General features: G+C 37.1%; 1 protein-coding gene across 1 annotated transcript in view; it reads left to right on the top strand.

The window, feature by feature from the left end:
- Positions 1-26,762, top strand: part of Robo1 (roundabout guidance receptor 1) — a 373,399-nt gene that overhangs the window by 232,601 nt on the left and 114,036 nt on the right. Inside the window, exon 3 of the mRNA XM_028756251.1 lies at positions 1,473-1,630. Coding sequence (XP_028612084.1) covers positions 1,473-1,630 — 158 coding nt within the window. The remainder of the gene's footprint in view (positions 1-1,472; positions 1,631-26,762) is intronic.

Below are 26,762 nucleotides of genomic sequence, written 5' to 3'. Positions count from 1 at the left end.
ATGGTTACCATGGCTTCACCAGTTACTTGAATATGATTAACACAAACAAAGGGAAGGAAAGAAGGGATAGGAGGGAAAGTATAAACTACTGGGAGACAGATAGTTTATTCGAGGCTAGGAGAGCAAAATTTAAGGTTGATTCTATTTTGACTGATGGTTTGAGCACGAATTTTCGGTATCCTAACTCTTCCTCCATTAAAGCATTTTTAAAAGCCACATGGGTGAAAATGTATCCAGTGCAATACACAACTACAGTTCTAAAATTCTATTCAGTACTTTTTTTTTAAAGATAAACACCGTTCACTCCAGATTTATGTGCTCGACTTACAAATAAACATCTTAAGTGTTCCCTTAATTTACTTTACAAAGACGGTTCACATATTATTCCACACAGGATGAAGGAAAATAAGTCTGGGAAACTTAACCATTTATTGCACTTTATGATGATGTGTATGTCGTCTTCCGTGCTTTGTAATTTAAAATGTAGGCTATAAATAATGTATGTAAGATTACCTAGTAAAGACTGTGCTTGTGATTTAAGGCTTGCTGATAATGATATGTAATTCAGAATCTCCTGAGATTACTGACCTATTGAGGACTATTTCCCTATATGAACTTTTTTTAGAGCACATTTTTTAATTTCCTGCATTTTCTCTACAGTCACAAAGTAAATAATGCCTTTTATTACATAGTATGCTAATAGTGTATTACTGTCCAGTTGAGATGACATGAGGAATTTATTCCTTTAAAATTTAGGGTTTACAGTAGAAAAAATAGATTAATAGTCTATTTTGTTCTAAATAGGTTTATGGATTTAATAAAATACTGGCTTTAACAAAAATAACTTTGGACATAAATTTGGATGTTGTTGTTGATTATAACCTGTATATTCTAACTCTTTTCCTATCCACTGGCAATTAAATAAAAAACATTGATTTTAAGTCATTGGGAAATGTGTATGTGAAGTTTTCATAGTGACTGTGTTTAAAATATACTTCTCATACAGTTTTCTCTAAATCTAACTATTAAATCATTTAAATATATGCTTTGAAATATCTTCATTCATATTTTTTGTTTGTATGTAATTGATATAATAATAGATAGATAGCATTGTCTTGAAGTTTTCTGTGAGTAATGGACTCAGTTATAGTCAGTGTATGGAAGAGAGAAATATAGTTGGTATGCAGAAATTCATGCAATTCAGATGAAATGCTAACTGTGAAGGTGAAAAGCAGCAGAGCGCACATGCTTGCTGGCCTGTGAAGAACAAGAAATAATCCTCTCCGAGTGTGCTCACGGGACAAGTACCTTTTGTAAGTGGCAAATGCTGGCAATAGATGAGAGTTCTTTAAGCTGCCCTGAGATAGCTATGAGTGGAAGTATATTCTAATAAATGTCACTATTGCTGAAGCTCAGAGATAAGGACTGCATATTTCATTATTGAGTATGATGATTTAATCTTGTCCCTACAGTTCTACGGGATGACTTCAGACAAAACCCTTCAGATGTCATGGTGGCAGTAGGGGAGCCTGCAGTAATGGAATGCCAGCCTCCTCGGGGCCATCCAGAACCCACCATCTCCTGGAAAAAGGATGGCTCACCCCTGGATGATAAAGATGAAAGAATCACTGTGAGTACTGAATCCAGTGGCAGGGAACATCTGCAGGATAGCTGTGTGCATCTTTACCCAAGCACAAAAAGAGGATGTGGAAGTCAGTTCTCGGAGATAAAGCCTTGCATTGACCATCTGTATCAATTCTTCTTTTAAAAAAATATATATCTCAATTTTCTTTGTGTAGACATGGATGAAAATGTCTTTAGAAGCCACTAAAAGTCAGGAAATATATTGCCAAATCTAAAGTGTAAGAGTTCATACTTCTATATATACTTAATTATTGTGCCTACTTGAAGCATAAACCATTTCCATGTATCTCCAGTTAATATTACTACAAATTTCATTTATATAAAATACCTCCAGAAGATCTCCTAGGTTACTTCACAGATTTGCTGGAGCTCACTCTCCTTTTCAACTTGCTTTCCTCTTCTATATAGTTTAGTATCGCTTCTGAAAAATGGAATCTCACTCTTAATTATGTAAATTATGACTATGCCACATTACAAAATGAAAGTGCCACAATTGTAGATTAGATTTTAAATCACTGTTTTAAGTGGAGAATATGGATGCATTGTCTTTTTTCCAATCACAATTCCATGTGGCTTTTCCACCTATTTGTCTTATAAAGTGTTCACTAAGCACCTTAGCCCAACATGTTCCCCTTGGTTCTATGGTTGCGTGGCTTTATGGTGTTTTGGTACTTTCTCTTCATATTTGTTTTGTGCCATATATGTTGATACCTTCTATTGTGAGTTGGTTGACACAAGACAATGCTTATGTAAAGAAAAGACTACTGCTAACTTATTAAAGAAATAAAAGCATACATTATCACATGCATCTACAAAATGCTTACACTAGTCTTGAGCAACTAGTTAACCAACCAGCGTGATAACACAGCAGAAAGAGTAGAACAGGACCAGCTAGAGCCATGTATAGGGGAGGAAATAAAATGTGTGGGGTTTCATTTGTTTGTTCTGCTGTATTTGTTTGTTTGTTTGTTTCCTTTTTCATCAACACTGATCTGACTTCACTTGAGCATCTCAGAATTGTTTGTAAGGCTAGAAACTGGAATAGGGTAATACAGCTTTATCACCTTTTAAGAAGCATTCAGTTCACAAACTAGTGAAAACTCTGTGTGACAAGTTAGCTTGAGGAAATGAAATCAAGAATACAGGGGAATAGATGTTGAGAATGAATATTTGTCTGCTTAGTGATAACTGTTCCTTTGGGTTCTGTGTACTATCAACATAGGAATATTTTAATCTTAAATCGTTCTGTATCACATTAGTGTATGCTCTCTATCGTTCCCATTTCCCTGCCTTAATAATTCAGATGGCCTCAAGGGTTATTATCTTTAACTTTCTAATGTTTCTCCTGCCCAGCTATTGGTATTTAATAGAAAGTAAAGACAAAAATTCTCAGCACCTAGAATGCAACATTAGGTAAACTATGGTGAGTACCCTGAACAAAATCAACAAAATAACTGTATTATATAGTATGTACAATATTATTTTAAAAAAATAGAGAAAGGTAGAGAGGCATTGATTAGAGGTTACATAGGAACATAATGTTAAAAGGATGATCAGAGAATGTCTCAATAAAAATATGGGGAGAAGTGAGTAGGGAAATTTGCAGATGTTCAGGAAATGTATATTTTGACCACACAAAGCAGTTGATTCTAGACCCTAAGGTGGTAGACAACTGACATTTCACTAAGGAGTAAGGGAAAAATCGGAGTGGACTGAGGAGAGTAAGCAAAGTAGAATGTCATAGAATGTCATGTCTGGAAACAGCAAACAGCCCAGTTTGTATTACCTTACAGATATTGCAAATAATTTATTTAACTGGCTTTGGGTTCCTTTGTGGGTTCTTTTTTCTATCACCCTTCACCACACTTATTTCAACTTTCCAACTACCCAACACTAAGTGGGAGCGAACGAAGGCTAGTGGGGAAATGGGATGTCAATATCCTTAGACTACTTCCTGTTGATTAGGGGGATCAAATTCCACAAGGCAAGTTTAATCTTCACAGTCAGGCTATTTAATGTCTTCCTCTTTACTAATGGCCACTTGACAAACCCCAACAACAGCAACCACTACCAGCAGGTGGATCAGTAAAGGCTGTACCTGTCGCTGGTCTCCAGCATTTATACACCCTTTACAGAGTCCCCAGAATTCCAAATGTCATACACTTTCAGAAACTATGTACAGCTGGCAAAATCACCCCCTTGCTAGAGCGTGAAGCAAATCATGGTCAGCTGCTGTGGACAATCTAAAGCAGCCCTATATCCTACACCTGAGATTATAACAAAACGAGATTTCTGTAACTTTTCTGTATTTAAAGACCAAAATTCTCACTACAATTTTATATATTTTGCCCTAGGTAAGTTTAGGAGAAGTTGGTCATTATGAGATCAGAAGTTATGAATGATGAGCCTTCTCAAAAGTAGGTAGACTAATGGGGAGTTTTGAAGTTATCTAGACATGAGATAAATGGTGGGTTGAACCACTCCATTAGAAAGAAGGGTAGAGAAAAGTAATTAGATACTGAATATATTGTAAAGTAGTACACCCCCCCCCCCAAATTTTCAACCATGTTGGATACAGCATGTAAGAAGTGAAGAGTCAAGGCATACCTTTATGGGTTGGCCTGAGAAAATCAGAATGTGTGGGTGTCATTAACTGCAGTGCATTGATGTAGACGATTGGGGTGTGGAATATATCAGGAGCTGAGGTTTAGACATGGTAATTTTCAAATGCTCATAAAAGATCTAAGTATATATGAAATAAGCAGTTGGGTATATGAGTCAGAAATTCAGACTTGAGGTTGAGGCTGGAGAATAAATTAAGTTGTGGTAAACATACAAGAACTCATTACTATGCAATCCTCCCTTCCCTTTGAGCAGATGAAAAAGATCTATCCTAGCTTCTCAGGCATCTGTTGGACTATTTTGGCTTGATGTATTTTGAGTGAAAACTAACATTATTAAATACCAGTATTTGAATGAACCTCTGATATACCATTCCTTTACCACTACATAATCTCTCAATTGGTCAACTTAGACCAGAGAACACAGCTCACAATGCAGGACCTGAAATATGCACTACAGAACTTTACACTCCTCAACTCTATGCCTGTGACCAGCATGTCATGTCTGATGGATGTAGGCTCAAATTGCTGACAGAAGTCACTCCAGTTTCCTTAATATAAAGTTGTCTATCCTTATGCCTGTGAGACTCAGCAGGCATTTCATATTTCATATTCCAATGTTAGAAACTGACATCATTTAGGGAATGTGTCTAGACCGAAGGGAAAAGATACAGGGCTTAGCTCTCAAGGAGACAGGCAAGCTAACTAAAGAGCAGCAGAAACCTAAAGTGTGTAAGAAAGAAAACTAGCTGTCCAGAGTTTTAAGAAGGATCTGTGAGGAATCAATTTCAGCTGGTCAATCAACAAATGTGAGGATTAAGGGTTGACCAATATTTGTAAGAACCAGTCTCAGTCAAAGATGACATGTGTCATTTGGGGCAGAGGGTATTATAAATACTGAAACTGGGGGCTGGAGAGATGGTTCAGCAGTTAAAGGTACTCTTCCAGAGGTCCTGAGTTCAATTCTCAGCAACCACATGATGGCTTACAACCATCTATAATGAGCTCTGATGCCCTCTTCTGACATGTAGGTATACGTGCAGATAGAATACCCATATACACTAAATAAATAAATATTATTAAGAAATGTGGAAAAATATTGAAACTAGGCACAGACTAGATAGGATTCTTTACAGGTTAAAATATGGAAGATAAAAATAAACATAAAACATACTAGTTACTTTTTAAGGTTACATTTTATCTGTTTCTATATGTATGTATTCATTTTTATAACATTTTTATAGCATTCATAGTTTAAACCCTGCTGTAGTAAATTTGTCTTTTTTTTAAGCAAAATCTTAGAATACTCTTCCCATATCACATATTGTATTAGACAATATTTATGATTTTTGCCAGTCTTTAATTTATTAGAGTATCCTATTTATTTTCAATACCCAAAGGGATGCTGTCTTCTAACACAAAACCACCAGTCCTTCATTACTTACAACAGTTTAGAAACCATTTTAAAACCACTTCTCATCAGGAACCAGACAATTTAAAGTGGTAATAACCTATGACTGTGAAATGATGCCAAGATGTTAATATATAAATAATTTTTAAAATCATTTAAATGCTGCCAACATGCTGATCCACAGTAGTGTTCCATATGCCAGGAAGTAGTAACATCTGAAATTTTACTACTCCCAAGACCATCTGTGAATTTTGTATAAATTATGACCATTCATTGAACTGTTAAAAAGAACTAGAAAGAAAATGCACATTTCTACACCTAGAGAAATGAGTAGGCTGAAAATCAGCAGTTTGGTTTCAAAAATTTCTGTTCTTTATTTAGATCATACTTGTTTTTTGTTTTGTTGACTTCCTTTGGGCAAAAGTAAATGTAATGATAAAAAGCAAAAAAAAATGCAAATAAACAAAAAAAGAAACAAGGGAAGAAGCATTTAGATTCTCAGTAGAATGCATGATTGTATCTCCTGTTCTTTTCTTCAAACCCTGAGATGTCATTCTTAGAAGATGCTAGTTATGCCTATTTTATATGATTCTTCTTTCATGGCTTTGTATCCAAATGATTGTTTTCATTTCCCTTATTAATGGGCTCTGCCCACTGTTGAGAACTGACAATCGGGAGATGAAAGTACATAACATACTTATGAAAGGCCATTGAAGATAGCATGGCTATTGCTACAGTTCAGGTCCCAGGAATTCCGAGAGTTCTTTAATGTGGTGGCATTTCTTTGTGGAAAATTTAAAGTACACATCTTTCAGCTGTGAGATCAAAGACACACCCCACAGAAAGGAAAAAATATGTAATTGAATTGTAGCTGCACCTGTATTTTGGATATTCTTTAGTCATTCCTTTTCGCAATGACCTAGATTCTGAGCCAAAGTTTAGATATGTGATGCTCATAAACCACAGGTATATAAATTACATTTTCTTACCCTTCTACATGACATGAGAATCTTTTCAAACTCTTTTGGCATGTATCCCTTAGAATAAAAGCAGCCTCACATGGTGTTTGTCACAAGTACTCTTTCTTTCGTCTTCTTTTTTTTTTTAAGACACCACTACTTAAAGTAAGAGATACAGAAGTCGTTTAGTTGTCAGACTAGATAAAATTGACTTGCTTCATGTCTTGAAAGTTAGTAATAACTGTTATGATGTATAAAATATTAAAATAATCCTCATAAAAGTAATGGTTTTTATTTCACTGCATTTTGCAAATATTAAGTTCGAATTATTTTATAAATATATCAAAAGGGAAAAAGAAAACCAAACTAATGCCAAATATTAAAGCAATAATTTTGTGTTCACTAAGACAAGTGAATTACTTTTGAATCAAAGAGAAATTAGGTTTAAAATTGTTGTTGCAAATACTGTTCTAGATTATAAAAGAACTCAATAATTCATTAAGCTGGTCACGTACAAGATTAATTGCAATAAATGATGACATGTAGTTCATAAATTGCCCCAGAGAAATATTGCTATAATTTAGGATTCCTGAATGAATGGCTAGTGAACATTAAAGACAAGGGGGAAAGACAGAAGACAGTTGCAACTAAACATTATCAAATGTAATAATCTTCTTTGAAAGTTTTCCACAGACTGTATGATGGCTGTCTTTGATGACTTTAGTATTCTGTGTATAAGTCCTCTGTGAGTCAATACTATTACTTTAATGTTTGTAGAGGACAGGAGGTTCCATACAATTATACAGGACACTGGCATCACTTTCCCAACCTACTGCCTCTTAATGAAATAATTGACATCCTAGTGGTCATGGTAGGAACTGCAGGCAAAGAATTTAAAGAAATGATTGTTTTTTTTTTTCATGAAGATTCCTTGTGGTCTTGATTTTTATGAGAACCAGTGTTTTATAAACTAAGATATTAAAGTGTTGTATAGAAAATATGAGGTGTTTAATATAACAAGGACAAGTATAGCCAACCATCCATGCCCACATACTTAGACTTAACTAGCCATACATCAGACATTAAAATGGTTTATATGCAAATATTTGGTGATCTCACATTCAGAACAAGGACATTTATGAATTGTGATTCCTGTAGTTTGTCCTGGCCACAATATACCATAGCATTATTAAAAGAAATTATATAATTTTAACCTAAGGCTTGTGCTGTTTGACACTGTTCCTGCAGAGAAGTAAATAAATGTCTATTTATCCCAGATAAACTGTTGACAGACCAACGTAAAGATACCACTAAAGTTCAACTTAGCGAACCACTGGATTTTGTTGTAGTTAATCACAGGAGTGTGTGTAAGGGGTTATTTATAGGAATATAAATGATTCAAAGACAGATACAGCAAGCACCTCAGTATGGTTGACAGCCCACAAAAGCTGTAACTCTGAAACTTAATGAACAGCGTATATACAGGCAGTACAATGAGTTTAAGAGTATCTTTTGCAGACAGGTTAGTTGGTCTGAGCCTCTTCCAGTTAGTTTGGATGGTATGAGCCTCTTCTAAATACCTTGGGTAGTCTGAGAGTGTCTCTCACCCATCTTTATTGCTTAAATATACTTGGAGAGAAAGGTAAGTGGTGAATCTGAGCAGTTTCAGGAACTTCCTGGAGCCTTTGAGTGGTTTACTTCCCAAGATTAAAGAGCTTCCATGCATGATGGAATGTGCCTTAATAACCTCTCCAAAATAAAGAAAATTGGTATAAAACATCAAGAGAATGAGACAGGAAGTTTATATTGATTATTCATCTAAAATAATATTTTTGCATGTATTTATGAAATAGATCTAATAATCAATATTAGAAACTGAGAGTTGTTATAAGTTAGTAAATTAATATTAACAGGATAAAAAGTAATAAATGATCAAAAACATACCAAATAAATATAGAGTCAATATTTATTGACTGTTAAGTTTCCATCTAAAGAATTGTATTCAGTTCTCTGTCTCAATATAGTATGCAATGAATTTTAAAACACATGTTTTCTGAACGTTCCAAACAAATATTTACAAGTTTAGACTTGTAGAAACATCAACAACTTAGTAACTATCATGTAATGACAACTTACTCTATAGTAGATTATTTATATGCTCTCATTTCATCTACTTTGATCATACAGAGAGTAAGCTCTCTTCATGCCAGTTGGAAAAAAAGGTATCTCTCACTTCATGTTCTTAGGAAACGAAAAGATGATGGTTAAAAGCTTAGCTGTACAGCTATTACAATCCAGGCTGTGTTCAAAGCACTCTGTATTGATGGTTTTAATGCTAGCAGCAACACTGTCAAGTAAATATTAAGCCTTTTAGCTAAGGCAGTGGCCAGCTTCTAGTTGATTGGAAGTGGAGCTAGGGAGCAATTATCAGGTAGCTATGGTTTGTTCATCGATAACGTTTTTGTAGAGCCCTGTAGATTGTGCTACATGTATGATCCGATATCATAGTATAACATTGACTTTTATCTACAAGTGTCTTTTTTTTATTTTATTTATTTTTTATACTTGTACATGTGTTTATTTGTTTCTGTGTATGTATATGTGCAAGTAGACATGCATGTGGAGGACACATGTAAAGGTCCTTTAAGTTCTCTGCTGTTACTCTCTATGATTCTTGAGGAGAGATCTTTCACTCTCATCGGGTGCTCACAGATGATGTTGGTCTAGCTAGCCAAGAAGTCCCCAGGGTCTACCTGTTCTTCCTTCTGGCTGTTGGAATTCAAGGCACATATTGGCACACACAGCAATGGTTTGAAAGTGTTTAAGATGTTATGCTTTTTCTGAAATTACCCTAGTTACAGTCAAGAATTAGCTCCTATTATGTCTAAAAGTCAAATCTGTAATGTAAAAGAGATTGAAAATTTTCAAAAGCTTAAGACTTTTATAATACATTAGGATCAGCTGAGTTCAACCAAAGATTAGGACTCCTATTTCTGTGTGTTTGTTTGTTTGTTTGTTTGGATGGATGAAGTTTTGAAATATGTGCAAAAAGAATCCCACTGTATCAATTCATTTTAACATGAGCGTGTTTGTGGAGATTCCTAATGTTTTAACTTAGACATCAGCATTTGCTCAGGACTCTCCTGGTATGTAACAGTGAAAATCCTATCTTTGGAAACCTATCAGATCTAAGAAAACAATATCAGGCCACCCTAATCCAAAATGGTTGAAGGGAATTGTTTTATGCATCATCAGAATCGGCATCACAAATTAGGAATAAATGACTAAAGATAAATAGAAGGCTTTATCTATTTTATTTCTTCCACAAGCAAAATTAAGGTTTGAAAGTATCGATAATGCAGCCATGAGGAAATTCAGTTATTGGTTCAAACACTTCTTTAGCACTTCCCATCCCGTGCTAAAGAAACAGAATTGCTGGGTGAGACATGTCATAACTTTTTCCAGCCCCGTTCTGCATCCTGTATGTCTTTGAGGGTTTCTTTGATTTTCCATGTTGGTGTGATATTTGGGTAAAAAGCAGCTGACTCACATCCCATCCAAATCCCCAGTGTCCTCCAGATTCTTCACAGACTTGGCATCCCGCCCACTCCTTGCCAATGGCTTCCTCTCCTCCAATTCCCATATGTCTCTTTCCTGAGCCATCTGCTCCTCCTCCCTTCCTTCAGTCAGTATTCTCCTCTGTTCTTTAGTTTCTTCATTGTTCAATGTCCGTTGCTTCCTGTCCCCCAATTCTCTTCTAGAGGAAATCATTGGATGTACCACAGCTGATGATGTAGAGCTCCACTTCCCTGGGCAGTTGAATTCGTGTTCCTGTAAAATAAATATGTAGTGGTATAGCAGAAAGGTCAAAGGAAGCTGGGGTGACTAGCCAAGAATAGATGTCTTCCTGTCCATCTTACATATAGTTAATGCACACTATGTGCATTATTTTTTAAAAAAAATAAATTTTACTCATGACTTAAGCACGAGTAAAATCAATATATGTGATAGGATTATACAAATTAATTAAAAATAAATTTGTGTCCAATCTAATTGCTTAGTTTTCAAATTTTATAATAACATTGCATTAATAGAATAAAACAGATGTGTAAGCATCATAAGACCAAATTATAAAGCCCAGGATTCAACACGTACACTTGTGAGCCTATGGAAGTTATTTATCTGCATAAATTTCTTTTTCTTCTTGCATCTGTCAAATGAATTATCTAACACAACATATATTAGTTCACTGGTAGCAGGAATGCACTGTGGATACATGGTTAGGTATTCTGAACATTCTGGAATGTTTTGGTATTATAGACCTGAAAGGACTCTACATATAGTTAGTTGCAAAAGGAAAATGAAGAACTTTTGTACTGTATCAACTGTGATTTCATGAATATTTAATAAGGTCATACTTTCAATGGATATAGAAGACATCTTGTCTTGCATGGCCTTTGCCAATGTTTGTATCTACACCCGATTCACACCTGTGAGAACGTTCATTTCCACAGACTCACCCTGAATACACATGGTAAATGTGATGAGTGAGTAAGAAGTTTCCACTAATTCTGGGATGAGGAAACTGGGGCTAGTCCCTTTGTCCAGCTGAGTTCTGAAATGCAAGCATCAGCTGTGGCTTTCGCAGGGAAATAAGCCGAAATGCCTTAGGCAGCCACTGTGTAGACTGAATCAACTTTTTCCCACACATCCAGAACAGTTCTACGTAGATTCCGTCCTTGGGGAAGTTGAGAAATTTTATGATTCAGAAAAGGAAGGCTGATTGAGAAATGATGGTTTATGTTCCCAGGGAGCAGTGTAAGCCTTTCACAAACGTTCAAATCTACATAATTACAGATAGATCCATCAAATACAAAACCGAATTTGAATACAAAGAAAGCCCCATGTTTCTGATCTTCTTGTGAACTCAAGCCTTTCAAAAGTATTGCAGTAAACTAAGACATCCTCAATTCCAGTACATATGCTAGGGTAGATGGCAGGAAGATATTCTAATGAGGATTTGGCAACTGTTTGAAAATTTTGATTACCAAGCTTCTTATTGATTTATGAAAGTCTTTGCTTCTGGTATTTTATCTGCCTGGAATGTCTTGACCTCTTTACCCTCTTTTTATTTTAAGTAATTTTTCACATCCCAACTTAAATTTTTAAATTTATATTTTGTTTGTGTGTTTATGTATGTGCATGGTGCATGTATCTCTCTCTCTCTCTCTCTCTCTCTCTCTCTCTCTCTCTCTCTCTCTCTCCCTCCCTCCCCCCCCCCCCCTCCCTCCCCCCCCCCCCCCCCCCGTGTGTGTGTGTGTGTATGTGTGTGTGTGTGTGTGTGTGTGTGTGTGTGTGTGGTTTGCACACTTTGTGTTTTTTGTTTTAGGTGGTGGACACATACTTCCATGGAGCATACTTGGAGGTTAGATAGCAACCTTGGTTTCAGTCTTCACCTTCCTCATTTGGCAGAGGGTCTCATTGTTCTTACCATTGCATTGCACACCAGCCGGCAACAGTTCTGAGCAGTTTTCTTTCTCTCTTACCACAGAAATACCAAGATGAGAGATTTGAGCCCGGCGTCTGGGTGTCATTTGAGTTCTAGCTTGAACTCTGGTCACCAGGCTTGTGCTGCAAGCTTTAACTGGTGTGCCATCTCCGTAACCTCTTGATTCTAGATTTTGACGAAGTTTCTTCAAAAGACTCTTTTCTATTATCCTTCCTGAAATACATACTAGGCCTTTTTTCAGATCTTTCCTCATTTTTTGAAGTATTCTTCTTAGATCTGTTGCAAATCCTGATTTCTATATTACTTGTTTCTTGTATTTGAAGCATCTTCAGTGTTCCTGTGTCTGTCTTTTGGTAGGAGCTTGGAATGGTTAACTTTGATTGACAGCTTGGTGGGATTGATTATTTTTCCATTATAAAATGCATCGATTATAATGGCTCTGATTTGATTAATAACAATGTGTTTGAACCTACTTGCAGTGATTTAAAATCCGTAGTTTAACAACTACAATTCCTTTTTTACTAACCTAAATAATAGTATATTCTCTGCCTAATTATTATGTTCCTTCTGTGAATCAGATTATGCTAGTATCCTCAGACTGATTGTAGTTCTCTGATATTGACTCTAGATTAAATCCTTAATAGAAAGAAAAAGAGGAGAGGAGAGGAGAGGAGAGGAGAGGAGAGGAGAGGAGAGGAGAGGCTGGCAAGCTAGTGGGGAAAGTGGGGAAAAGAGAAAGGAGGAGAGCCTAGGAAAGAGGAGAGGCCACGGGTGGGGGAGGGGAAGGAAGGTAGCAGAAGAAGGAAAAGGTGGGGAGAGGGTGGGGAGAGAGGAAGGAAGTTGGAAGAGTGTTAAGATGGATGAGAACACTCATTCTAAGTAATTATACATCAAGTTGTCTTGATTTTCAGTTCCTGTTCATTTGTACCAATAAGTGATAATGGGCTGGAGATGTTGCTTATGTGATAGATTACTTACCCAGCATGCTGGAGGCCATGGGTTTGATCTCAAGTACCAGATGAACAAAGACTGGTGTATTATGCCAGTAATGCTAGTACTGGAGAAATGCAGGTGGGAAGATCAGTAGTCCAAGGTTGTCATTAATTTGTGACTTCAAGATCAGCCAGAGAGTGTGAGAACTTGTGAGAGATCAGAGAAGTTTAACTTAATAAATAAACAATTTGTGGAATAAGTTACTTAGAAGGCTCAAAAAAAGAAACAAACACTTGTGAAATCATAGCATATCCTGGCCCACAGGTTCATACATTATATCAAATTTATGTCTTGTATAACATATAACTTTGGTAGCCTTAAGATTGTGTAGTCTGTCTGCTCATCCTTGTCCAGATCGTTTAACATACCACGTTATCATTCCTTGGATAATCCTTACAGATCACTGTGACTCAAGGGCCACAGAGGCAAGGCAAGTATGTCCAGTTGCAGAATTAAAGTGACAGAAGCCAGATTGGAGACAATGTATTTCTAGGATAGTAAGTAAATCTTTTAGCAGTTTAGAAAATGGTATGTAGTTGTCATGGATACTGTGAGTAATGTGTTAGAATTCCATATGTATAAAAGACTTCACATATATGATCAGCCTATATAATCCCATGCATTTTGGATATGGTAATCCATTAATTAATACTTTATCCTTTTAGTATCCTCTTAAGTCTCCTGTCAACATTCTACTCTTCGGATTATTTGCTTTTTTTCCCCAAATTGGTTTCCATTAAACCAGTTTTTCTATTATTTCTTCTCAAAATGCCAGGCCCACCCACATGTTATATCTAGACTGTCAGACAATACAAGAGGGCAGCTTTGCTGATTGGCCTAAATCTCATCACCCCGTGCCTCTAATGAGCATCCTCAATCGTCCAGCCAAAGTGGTTCCCTCACAAAGGAGAAAGGCTCCCAGACAGTCGTCTAATCTCCCCACAGAAATGAACCATCATAATTCAAACTAATTATCAGTGAGCTACCCCTATCTCAAGTGCTATAACGATGCAGGATAAGCCCAGGCTGCCAAAAGGTATTTCATATTGCAGGCTCTGGAGGTTAGCCTGCTACAGGGGTTCAGAAATCAGAAACACAAATGCTGTTGTCCTGATTTCTGCTTCCAGTGAATGTACACTTACTCCTCTGGTTTCGGTGTCTTCAGTTCTATGCACTTTGATATATTTGATCAGCCCAGTAAATTTCTCCAAATTGCCATGGACTAGTGGAATTTCACTGGAGTCTGGGAGCACTTTGTTTAATTATAGGTTGAAGTCGCTTGCCAAATTAAAGACACAATCTTTTGTGGGTTCAAGGATGGTGTTCTAAACCGTTTATTTTATTTTTCAATGTTCTATTAATCTCAAATGAAATGTTTCTCAGGAAAAAAAATGTAGCTTCAAATTTACTTGAAAGAATTGCCTATAAATCTTATCTTTGAGTTGACAAAGCTCACTGGTATCAGTATGGGCTTGGGAAAGCCTTTGTGTTTAGACAGTTTGCTTTGCAAGTCAGGTATCTCTGATTGTGCATGATGGCCAGGTGGCATTTGGTTTCTTTCTGTTTACCTCAAACAAAATGAATTGTAACCTTCTTTTCTAAGTAGTACATTCCGAAGTTCACTGATTGTACAAGGCCTTCTTTCTTTAAAAGAGGCCCCAAATGCAGAAATCAAAGAAACATTTGAAGCCATTCAACTTTAATTTACTTTTCATCTGAACCTTTTAAAGGGACCTGGGATTTCCTTTTCATTATTTATGCTTGGCCAAAGTTAACTTTATTTCTCTGTGGTGTCCACACAGAAAGATTCTCCCTCAAGAATAATTTCAATTTTCATTCCTAGGCCAAAGTCCTTAATGCTGATTGTGCTTTTTGTTTGTTTAAAGGGCCAGATGCTTCAACCAAACAGCGATTGGTAACATCTGACCTCTTCAGTTTTTATCTCCTTAAAAACCAAAGAATTTGATAATATGATAAATCATACACTTGTAAACTAATCTGGTGTACATTAGCAGAATTACTACCAGATGGTACAGGATTTCTCTTCCTAAATCTTAAAAATGTAGGTGCTCGTGAAGCTTAGAAGGGTGACCGTGTTTGAAACAGGCTCAGGTTAAGATCCACTTGTATGGGAAACTCTCAAGAGCAGTTGAGCTCAATTTATAGAAAATTGGTTGAAAATAATGGAAATTCGTCTCCTTGAGAGGATAAAGGAATCCGTTTCTTAAGCTGTCTTTTACACACTCTTCTGTCATCTAGATCCATCACAGCACTCTGCAGAACCCTGCATCATGCTTGCAAAGATCCTCTCAGGTTTACCCATATTCATTACAGAAGCCTATAAATATTCTGCCTAAACTCTCAGCATATTATAATAAACTTGTGTTTACCTGAGAGCAAGAGAGTCATTTTCTCTGCATAGTAACTAATGTAGGATGTTTCCCTATCTCCGTGCCCTGCGAACAATACATACAATAATATGTGCTGTAAATATGCACATCTATTCTGATGACAACTGGAAGGATTAAGGGCAATTAGGATGGATTTCCCTATCACGCATGCTTAAATCTGTCATGTGCTGAAAGGGGGACCCTGAGTCTAACACCCTGGCAAACCCCTGGGATCACGCTGATTTTGTTCATCTAGTCTTTAGAGCTCAGTGTATCCATACATTTTCACAGTATTGAAAATATGTCCTGTATGTCATGGGAAGCCAAGAAAACATAAGTTCCTCATCTCTATTCAAAAGAATGCCCACTAGAGAAGCTTTGGTTTGTATGTATGAAGAATGGGGTCCAGGGCACTTACGGAATGATCTGAAACAAATTTTCGATATTCCCTAATTGTTAGTTGCCTCATCCAAAAAACAAACAAACAAAAACAAACAAACAAAACAAAAACAAAAACAGGAGAACGTGTCTTCAATGTGAGTATGTAGTAAAACGAACGATAAAGCCTGGGGCAGTGGGCTATACCACAGGTGTTAAGGTATCATAATTATGATGAACACAGATTGCTACATGAAACTATTAGGATATTGATTAAACTTGCCCCACACTTGATGAAGAAAGTTTCATGTGCTTACTTGCCTACACAAAGCCAATAATGGCATTTTCCACATTAGACAGTATTTTGGTTTTGTTCTTCAGATGTCATTTAAAATTCCTTGACACGCATCAGAGAATTAACATGCATTTGTTTAGGAAAGTGATCAGAATTGGAATTGTCTTCCATGATGTAGCATAAGAGTCTGTCACGGTCTTGAATTCTAGACTATTAAACAGTGTCTGAAGAGATGACAGTGGACATAATGGAAAGACTGAACATGGCAATTTGCTATGGTAAAGTACAGATAATATGTACATAGATGCTGTGTATTTTAATGGTAAACTTAGGACAAAGTCCTAGTCATCACAGAATGTGTATGAGGCATGGGAAGACAAGCAAAGAATGATGGTAAATTCCATTTACCTCTGATTCTCTTTTCCTCATTAAGCTTCTCATTGACTGATGTCACCTCCAGCACAACCACCTGGTAGTGCCAAAGCTCCTGGGGTTGGGGGGTTGGATAGTGGGGGATCTGGAGGCAACCTAGGACTTAGAATGTTCTGATTTTCAACTCCTAGCTCTAACAGCATAATTTAGGCATAGGTCATGAACAATTGTAGCCCCCTTGATGGTTAAGCCGAGGTCGGGAACAATCAGTAGATCCATTATAGCAATCTGTAGTCCCCTGATGTTCTTGGCAGAGTACTTCTCCTCTGTGTGTTTTCTTGCCTTGGCTATGGAACCGAACCACATATGATTGCAAGAGGATGTCTTTGAATCCAACCCAAATGATTTTTTTACATGTTTTTGAAATAAAGTAGTTTTTCTCCTTTCTTTTGCTCTCATAGATCAGAATAGAAGTAGAAGCCCACAGGAAGCTCTTGTTCTTACTTTTTATACAGCATGGTTCATCACTAGCTCTCAAGAGGTGTGCACAATAAATTAGGTGTGCTAATGCTAAAACTTAATGCTAATGTTTGAACTCTCCTTCAGTCTTTGTGTTCCCGAAGGATTACATTCACCCAACATAAATAAGTGATCATTCTTCTTCTGTACACACACACACACACACACACACACACACACACACACACACACACGGTACATAACGCTGAGAGATACAAGTGTGATTTGTCTCTTCATGCATCCTCCAATGACTGAGGCACAGAACTGCCAAATCAGTGAGATTTATTCTAGTATCATATTGTGTTCAATAAAAGAAAAAGAAGAAATGTGCAGTATGGGTTTGAATTTTACCTCTAGTCTCATTGGCATGATCTTCTGATTAATTAACTAGCAAATTAATTCAGCTGCTTACTTGCAAGTTTTCCTTATACCTATTTGATATTCTGAGATGAAACCAGGACCCGCTGTAGATCAAACTTACCTTCAGCCTGCAGTTTTTACAAACATGCTTATACTTGTATAGAATCTTAGTGAATGGTATTAGATAATCCTGTTGCTCTTTTATATTTGCAAATTAAAAATTCCTTTTTTTAAAGTCAGTCTGCCCGCTGTGTTTCCAAGTCCAAGAATCTCCACCACCCTTAACTATAGTTCTCTGTCTTCAGGATGTAAGAGAATGTAACAAATTAGGCTGGATCTCTGGAAAAGGCATTATCTTTGCAAAGTATTTGGTGGGGAAGGAAATCCACACACTCAAGCAAAGCTGTTGAGAACATGTAAGCCCAACAAGAAAGCAGAGAGAGAGAGAGAGAGAGAGAGAGAGAGAGAGAGAGAGAGAGAGAATTTGCTGTTGGCAAAGTATTTTCAGCTGGTGTCCTTGTAACTCAAAAGAGCCAAGAGTTTGAAAATGAGCTTTTCTCTTCTCAAATACTATGAACATTTGTCATCTTTATTTCTAGAGCACAGTCATAATTCCTCCGTAGATTTTTTATTTCAGGCTGTCGTACCAGTGACTATATGTAAATTCAGAATTATAGCCAGATGGCTTAGTGAGGTGATAAAACACAAACCAGGTTTTGTGGGAGCGTGCAAATTGCCCATAAGACTTTGCTTTTACCTTTAAAACAGCAGGACATTGTTTCATAAGACCTGTGAAGGAAATAATACATTAAGTTTAATAGCTGTGGGCTAAATTAATTTTTCATATCCAAGCTGAATACTACCATGTAATCTGCCTAGAATTTTCATAGACGTAAAAGCCAATCAGCTCCCTTGCTTTTAGGAGATGGCTTGCAAAGGCTACTTTATGACAAAACCACTCTTTATATTACTTGCTTTTTTACAAGATTCACTTTGGGGTTCTAAGTCTAAATGCCTTGGGAATCAGACACCTTGGGAATCAGCTAAAAGCTTATGCTGGGTCATCCGCTTGCCATTTCATTAGCTGGCTGCAGTTGCCAGCTGGAGTTTGGAATATTATAAATTAGAGGAGGTTTTCTCCCTTGATTGTTTTGGGTACCATACTGTAGTGCCCCAAGAAAATGGATTTGTAACAGAAAATGCCGAATTCAAATCTTCCATTCTTGACTTTGAGCCCCACTTAAGCAAGAAAACTAGGAAGACGTTAAGAAGCCTGGTGTCTCTTAATCTTTTTTTCCTTGTTAAAATAATGCTTCATGAATAGGTTCTCTGGTGGTGTGCTCTGGCGTTATATGGAAAGGTCTTAATTTATCCCTCACAATGAAAAGCATCCTATCCCTTTAACTTAACTGTGTCTCTGCAGGGTGCCTCCCACTTGCCTGCAATTAGCTGGGCTAGATGTAGTCTGTCATCAAATTATCATAGGTGCACTTCTGCTGCTCTGAAACCAGCCCACTACCAATTTATAAATTGCTCGAAGGAAGCAGTGAAGTTCAGTGAGAGACGGAAGTAGCTGAGAACTGCAGCTGCCACAGTCCCAGACAGAATTTCTCTCTGGCCTGTGTTCTCAGCTGGCAGCCCCCCAAGCTGTGTGGAGAGCCACGTGCTCCCACTGGGATAATTGCTTTTTCTGCATGAGTCTCTTGTTGCTTCTTTCCGATGATCAAGTGTGTTTAAACTCCTGGCTGAAATCATGTTGGTTTTCAGACAGCGTTGTAAAGTGTACCAGCAAACAAATGAAATTGGATCATGTGCTCTTGAACGTCTGTAGCTCAGGCAAATATAGGACAGCAATGAAAAGATCTTAATTGCCTGCTTTCCCCTAATTCTACGCTGAAGAGAGTAATCTAAAGTCTTACACCTTAGGTTCCTTTCTTTCTTACTCATGTTCTCCTTCTTATGTCAGGAGATTAAATGTAGAAAGGTGATGTGATTGCTTTCAGTTTGCTCTCAGGTTTTCTGCCCTGTGCATATGGTGTTGCCTGACCTTCTGTTACCAAAGTTTATTCTGTATGTGTGTGGAATTCCCAGGAGTGCTATCCGTCCTTTAAATAGGCTGTGAAAAATGAAATAGACAATGCCAATGAATTAGTAAAATAAAGATGAATACTTTTCCGTATCAAGTTGAATGTGTGGTTCTTTTTTTTTAATGAGATTGAAATCTGAAATCTGACTGGTTTAATTTTTTTCTACCCTACAGCAAGATAAAATATGATTTATATTAGCATTCATCTATTATCTTCTTTTGACTCATCTCAGGGTACAGCTGGTCCCCTTTTGTGTCTGGTCAGGAGTAAGCCACAACTTTACCTACTAGCCTTTGTGAGCCACATGCTATGGCTCTTAATCAAAAGGCCTCAGTGGGAAATACTTTAAACAGTTCATTGTTTCTTCTTCATCTCCATCCTCTCCTTCCTTCTCTATCCCCTCCACTCGTTCTAGTGTCAAGCTCCCATGTCCCAGAATGCAATAGTCACAGGGAGCAAGGAAAGGCTTTTTGTTGTTGTTTTTATGAGCTAGTGGCCAATAATGTCAAAGGTAGAAAGAATAGGTTAACCTATAATCACCTTTGCTAATTCAGAAGAACTGTGATATGGCTGGATCTAGTTCATTGTTGTATTAATCTAAAGATGTATGATTTGAAATCTTCATCTTCGTAAGATCATTTTGTCATAGGCACAAATACTATTTAAAGTCTTATTTCGTACTCTTCAATTAGCACATAGAAACAAGCTATATACAAGTTAATTCATCTTATATTGAAGAGAAATGTTGATTTGACTGTAGCAGTAGTTGCATGTCAGACCTTTTCGATGGTGAAAATGTATCGAGCATTTGAATTTTTTCTTAATAATGACCTTGAAGTGTAAGCTTCAAAGAGAAAAACAATAATTAGTATGTTTTTTTCAGAAATATAAATTTCCTACATATAATAATAAATCATAATTACTAAGCAGATGAGATCATTTTGATTAAAGCTGTTTTTCTTGCACAGTTTACTTCGGGATCTAGATGGGGGCAAAAAATCGGCCACAAAAGAACTGTTGTGCCTGTCTATGAGACTAGAATTGCCTAAATTATCTTTCAGTTGGTTCTAAGTTTTTTATTACTCTGAGACATTTTTGGAATACTTACCCAATTCTTTGTCATGTGTATAGAATAATACTGCCATCGATGTTTCATTCATTTTAGAAAGCAAGGAATTGGGATTATTATTACTATTGTTTATTATTAGATAGGGTCTCCATATGCTGCCTCAGCTGCCCAGCAACTCTCTGGCTTGAAGTTAACAGCAACCTTCCTGCCTCTGCCTCTGAAGTACCGTGATTACGAAGTACCGTGTGAACCAAAGCACGGAGCATTATTTTTGAAAAGTTGGCTAGTTCAGGCTAGACGATAAAAATGCTTTCATCTGAGCTGCCCAACATTAAAGGTTAAAATTACTTTTGTAGAGCCATTAAAAGATATAATCCTCTTTTCTCCCTTTCTATAGTACATGTTTAAACAGAGTATTGGGTATTATTTAAATTATATTTTAGCATTGTTACTATGAATTGTTGCCAATTTTTAGAGATGTTTGTGCTTGTTGGGGTCTGGGAGATAAGGTGCTGGTGTAGGTAGGTGTGTGTTTTCCTTGTATGTATCTGATGAAAGAAGTCTTAGGGAACCTCTTGAGACTGTTCTGCAAAGCAGGAAGATGGCTCACCAGGTAAAAAACACCTGCTACCAAGACTCAAGACAGGTCTACAATCTTGCATGTGGTTTCTCTGGCCTCCATATGTACCAGTATGCCACATACACTCACACAATGAGTAAACAAATCTACAGGAAAATATTATTAGAAAAATATCCTTTAGGATGTCTCCAGAGAGTCTGGGAACTCTGCATACCTGGCCATTTAGGTTATGGGTATCTCATTGTCACTGGCAGGCTACAGAGGGTATTTCTATAATTCACGGTGGCTTGTTTGGGGGATCCAGGTCACAGAACTGAGCAGAGTTGACAGCACTCCTGTTAAAAGCTGTGTTTCTCAAACAGACTTAGACAGAAATCATTTAAGAGTGATGCTGTCATTCAAAACTTTTCATCTTAACTGCTTTGCAATATAATAAAAAAAATAATTCCGTGAGAAAGAATCAAGTTTTTACAAAGAAAAATAAATCACTTCCAAACCTAGGTATATTGGAGTTAACATTAATCACACTTACCAGGACCTTGCTCCTCTCTGACAATTTCCAATCTTTTGGTCTTTTCAGAATCTGTGAAAGTGAAGCACTGTCCAATTTTTCAGTGACTTGAGGGTATTTATGTATGTCTTATATGTACTGTTTAAAATGTCATTCTGTTAGCAATGTCAGTATTCTAGTCTATTGTTCAAATTTATTTCTTAGATGGTCTTTGCAAAAAATACAAGTTTTTGAATATGAAAATCTATTAAAGGAAATGGAATAAATTATAGGACAGTTTGCTGGTTAGCAATTTGAAATCAACTTTGAAGCCCTTAATATAATTAGTGGTTTTGTTTTTTGCTCCGTTGAATTCAAGTCACATTAAGTTAATGTAATTAAAAGCAGAAAAGATTTTGTGTAGCCAAACTAGTTAATTAGCCCCAGTTGGCTTAGTATGCTAACCCAGAGGTACATGGAGAATGTTGAGGAGGTGATGTCTGAGAGAAAAAAAATCCTCTGTGTAACAGACACTGCAAATCATCCGACTTGCTTTAGGGTAGAAAATGAAGGCGCGTAACAAGGAGTTCATGTTGAGTTCATCTTCATTTCTGATTGTGAAAACTGACTGCAGGGTAAGCTGTCTACACATAGAATACACGGAACAAAGATCTTACTTTATTTACTCCCTCCTTCCCTCCCTCCTTCCTCTCCCTCCCTCCCTCCTTCCTCTCCCTCCTTCCCTCCTTCCTCTCCCTCCCTGCCTCCTTCCTCTCCCGCCCTCCCTTCCTTTCTTAGAAGCATGCTCCTCCTGTGTATATAGAGATAATTATTGTTTCTTGCTCCTATGTACTGAAAATAAAAATACTTACTGTGATTGTTTATTTTTCCCTGTAGGCATTAAAATTGTTGCCTTTGATTTTGGTGTACTGTCCCTCAATAGAGACAGTTCCAGGAAGATAAAAGAGTTTGGCAAAGCAATGGCCTCCTGCTTCATAGAAACCCTTAAGTACTTGGAGAGGACCCCTCCCCCAAGGAAAACAGTCATGTCTAGTTTCTCTTAGTGAGAACTCCTAGTGTATTAACATAATCTGTATCAGCCACATGGAGGGGTTCCTTACCTTAATATCGCTAAAAACATCATAAAATTGGACACGAGTCGAAAGAAAAATTTCAAGTTTAAAGATATTTGAGGTTTTAAATTTTCAACACCTTCTCTCCCAGTCTCTGTTTCCTTCCTGGAAAGGAGCAGGGCATACAAGGACCCCTCTTCTTGCTTTGATTTCATTAAGTATGTACATAGCTGAACCCTTCCACCCCCAAAGTCCTGTCTAGGGCTTATGGAAATGTGGGTATCTAATGTGGTGGCTGCTGAGGGCTGGTAAGGTACATGCTGATGAGGAAGGAAGACCCCTGCTTTGGGTTTTTGACAGAGGCCAGATGCCAGCACATTGTCTGAAAGCTTAGCACATTCTGCTGCACCCCTCCACAGGATTATGTTAATTGAAGTCTCTAGGCTGCAGTTCACTGTTTAACATTGTGTCTGTTCATTATACAAACTAGTTTTTGATAGGTTTACAATTCGGCTGTCAAATCCAGCTGTAGGGAGAGACCTGCCAAGAAACATTTTCTGAGCTTGTTTTAAATGGAGCTTTTTTTTTTCTCTCACATTTATAGTGTTTTGTGGGTGTTAGAAATATTTTCCCCCTCTGTTTACAGAGAGAGGAAATGTCATTTTTCGAAAGTATTGAAAGGGGCACCATGCTTCTCCCAACTTAGTATACACTTATAGGGCTTTTATAGGACAACACAAAATACAGACAGATAACTGTAGTGAGTTCTTGAAAACTAGTGTGCTGATTTGATCAAGGTGAGAGTACTGGGGTGATGCATCCCCCTTTCTATTGAAAACGACGCACCAGTATATCTTCCGTATGTGTGGCCATAGAGAATTGCGACTTTCGTATAGCCCCATTTAGGTATAGACAGTGCCATACTATCAAAATCAGTATAACTTACGGAAACAGAAAGCTATCATTGTTCCTCCATCCTTTTGACTCTTCGACTGTCCAGCTTTGTTGCTTGCACCTTGCTATGACTCATTTGTCTGTACACCTATGAATAGTTTCATCTATATGCAGTCTCTTTTGAGAACTTTAGCCTTTCTTGCCACGTTGCCAAGATGCGTTTGGGCAGACGTGGGCGGCAGATCTCTCTGAGTTCCAGGCCAAGGTCTGTGTAGTGAATTCCAGGCCAGGGATACATAGTGAGACCCTATCTCAATAAACAAAACAAAACAAGGTGCATTTTGTGATACACTTGTATCAATAGAGTTTTGTTGATGCAGATTGGTGGGTATTTGTAGCTGTTTGGAAAAATCTCAATTTTTTTTTAAAGTGAAATAAATATTTCTGCTACTATCTCATTTTGTGTCCTATTTCCTATTCTAGTTTTAAGCCGTTATTTATCCTTTGTTCACAGCTAGGACTTTAGGACCAAGCTTCTGAATTTCAGCAGAATTAACATTTTGAAATGAGTAGATCTTTGAGGTGGAGAGTGACTGCATATTCTATGAGTTTTAACACTGTCTCTGGCTGCCAGTCTGACAGGGCTCCTGCTTGCTGTTTCTGGCAACCTAGTCATCTGCAGATCCCACATCAATCCCTGGTGAGATAGCAGGGTCATGGTCCCCACTGAAAAATCTTCATTTGGGAGGAGGAATTGATAGGAACATAGAAAGGTTAAGAATATCAGGACTCTAATTTGATTGTTTTGTTCATTAAAAGTATGTAAAGAACCTTTATATATAATAAGAACAGTTTGTTTATCTATTTTTATTTCATGCTGAAACACAAATATAAGACAATAAAGTAGGTCTCCTGATTAATTAAATCATAAACTCTGTACCAGGATTAATGAATTACTGTGTTGGAATTTTAAAATTGAGGTGTAATAGAAACTCTTTAAAATCTTCTCATTTCTTCTTGTTTCTCCTCAGCTATTGTTCCCTCCCATTCTCTCACAGTTGGAATTATTCCATGGCCAAGACTCTCTCAGCAGCTCCCCTATAATTCTTGTTAGTTAAATTCCCCTCCTTCTCCATTTGCATGTAATCTTTCAAAATAGAATAACATCAGACAGTAATATATAATGTTAATTGATGCTCCGTGTGTACAAAACCAAGTTGATTTAAGATCCTACATTCCTCAAGTATTTAAAAATTGTAAAAGTAAATAAATACTATACGACATGAAAACTGAAGAAATAAATCTCTGCGTTTGGAGATTACTTACATGTCATCAGCCTTTAGCTTTCGTTTTTCCTCCAGATTTGACTGTGTTTTCAAATCATCCCCTAAGCTTTCTATTTGTAGTTGATAAGCACAGTGACTTACTGACTTTCTGATCAAAAGGAATGTTGAAGGCATTTGTGGGTTTCCTCTTTTTTATTTTCTTTCTGTTAAATTAATCTAATATTGTTTCTGTTATGTCTTCTAAGATGAACTCCTTTCCTTAGTATGCAAGGTCATTTAAAGTTAGACTCTTGGGCATCAGAGGAAGGTCCCCACATGTTGTCCACACTGACAGAACTAACTGCAGCTCATACAGAGCACACTGCAGACCTTCTATTTAGGTAGGGGGCGGGGCTGGTTTTTTTGGTTGAAATGAATACGTTTCCCTCTATTTTTAGGCTGGCTCATGTGAGTGCTTCAACATGAGAGAGAGTATTTTTCTCAGGAGGATCAGCATTTTATGATACCTACTGGTTCTCAATGTCAAGAACTTAAGTTCATTGAATACAAGTTTATTTAACAGTAATTATGATAATAGGTTACAGATTGTATGTTTACTGTCCCTCACCAAGCCAAAGAGACAGACTGCCTAAAACGTCAGCCCTGTTCCAACTTACTCATTAGACAAGTCCCTTTCATCTCACAAAAATGTCCCTTTTCCTTAGACACTGTGGCGGGTTCTAGGCCTCTCAAGAGGAATTCGAGGCTCCTTTACGTCGTTCCTTTTCAGAGTTCACAGTCAGGATGGTTTTAACAGTGTAATTAAAACATACTGTATCTGGCATAATAAAACTAGGTGGAAGAAGGATTATACTTTCATGTATATATGTATAATTTCTTTCTTGAAAAGTCAGGGTGTGTCTTAGATAGGGTTTTACTGCTGTGAACAGACACCTTGACCAAGACAAGTCTTATAAAGGGCAACATTTAATTGGTGCTGGTTTATAGGTTCAGAGGTTCAGTCCAGTATCATCAAGGCAGGAACATGGCAGCATCCAGGCAGGTATGGTACAGGAGGAACTGAGAGTTTTACATCTTCATCTGAAGGCTGCTAGCAGAATACTGGCTCCCAGGCAGCTAGCACAAAGGTCTTAAAGCCCACACCCACAGTGACACACCTAATCCAACAAGGCCATGTTTGATCCTCCCGTTCCAGTCTCCTCCCCATCCTTCCATAACTTTCTGTTCTATTTCACTTTCCTAGGGAGATCTGCCCCTGCTGCCACCTTATCACTTACTTTATACTTTACCTCTGTGGTTCTACAATTGTAGCTTAGTTATCATTGCCTGGACAGCTATTATCCACATATAACCCTATCCATTCATATTTGTCTTTCTGGATCTGGGTTATCCATTTTATGAAATAAGTAGAAGAGTATTGGTATTAACTGCTCTTTGAATGTCTGGTAGAGTTACCCACTGAAACTATGAGTTTGTTTGTTTCCTTGTTTGTTTGTTTTGTTGTTATTGGTTTGGTTTGGTTTTGATGGGGGAGGGAGGTTGAGAGACTTTTAATCTCTGCTTCTATTTCAGTGAAGATTATAACTGTGATTAAATTGCTTATCTGATCTTGATTTAGCTTTAAGAAGTGGTATATATTTAGAAAATTACTTTTTTCTTAAAAATTTTTCCAATTTGGTGTACATGTTTTTAAAGTATGTTCTTATAATTCTCTGGATGTCTACAGTGTCTGTTTTTATGTCCCACATTTCTTTTCATTTCTGATTTTGTTAATTTGGTCATATTTCTCTCTCTCTCTCTCTCTCTCTCTCTCTCTCTCTCTCTCTCTCTCT

The sequence above is a fragment of the Grammomys surdaster genome, unplaced genomic scaffold (genome assembly GCF_004785775.1).
Source record: "Grammomys surdaster isolate TR1022 unplaced genomic scaffold, NIH_TR_1.0 126115, whole genome shotgun sequence".
NCBI lineage: Eukaryota > Metazoa > Chordata > Mammalia > Rodentia > Muridae > Grammomys > Grammomys surdaster.
This window is presented reverse-complemented; position numbering and strand designations above follow the sequence as displayed.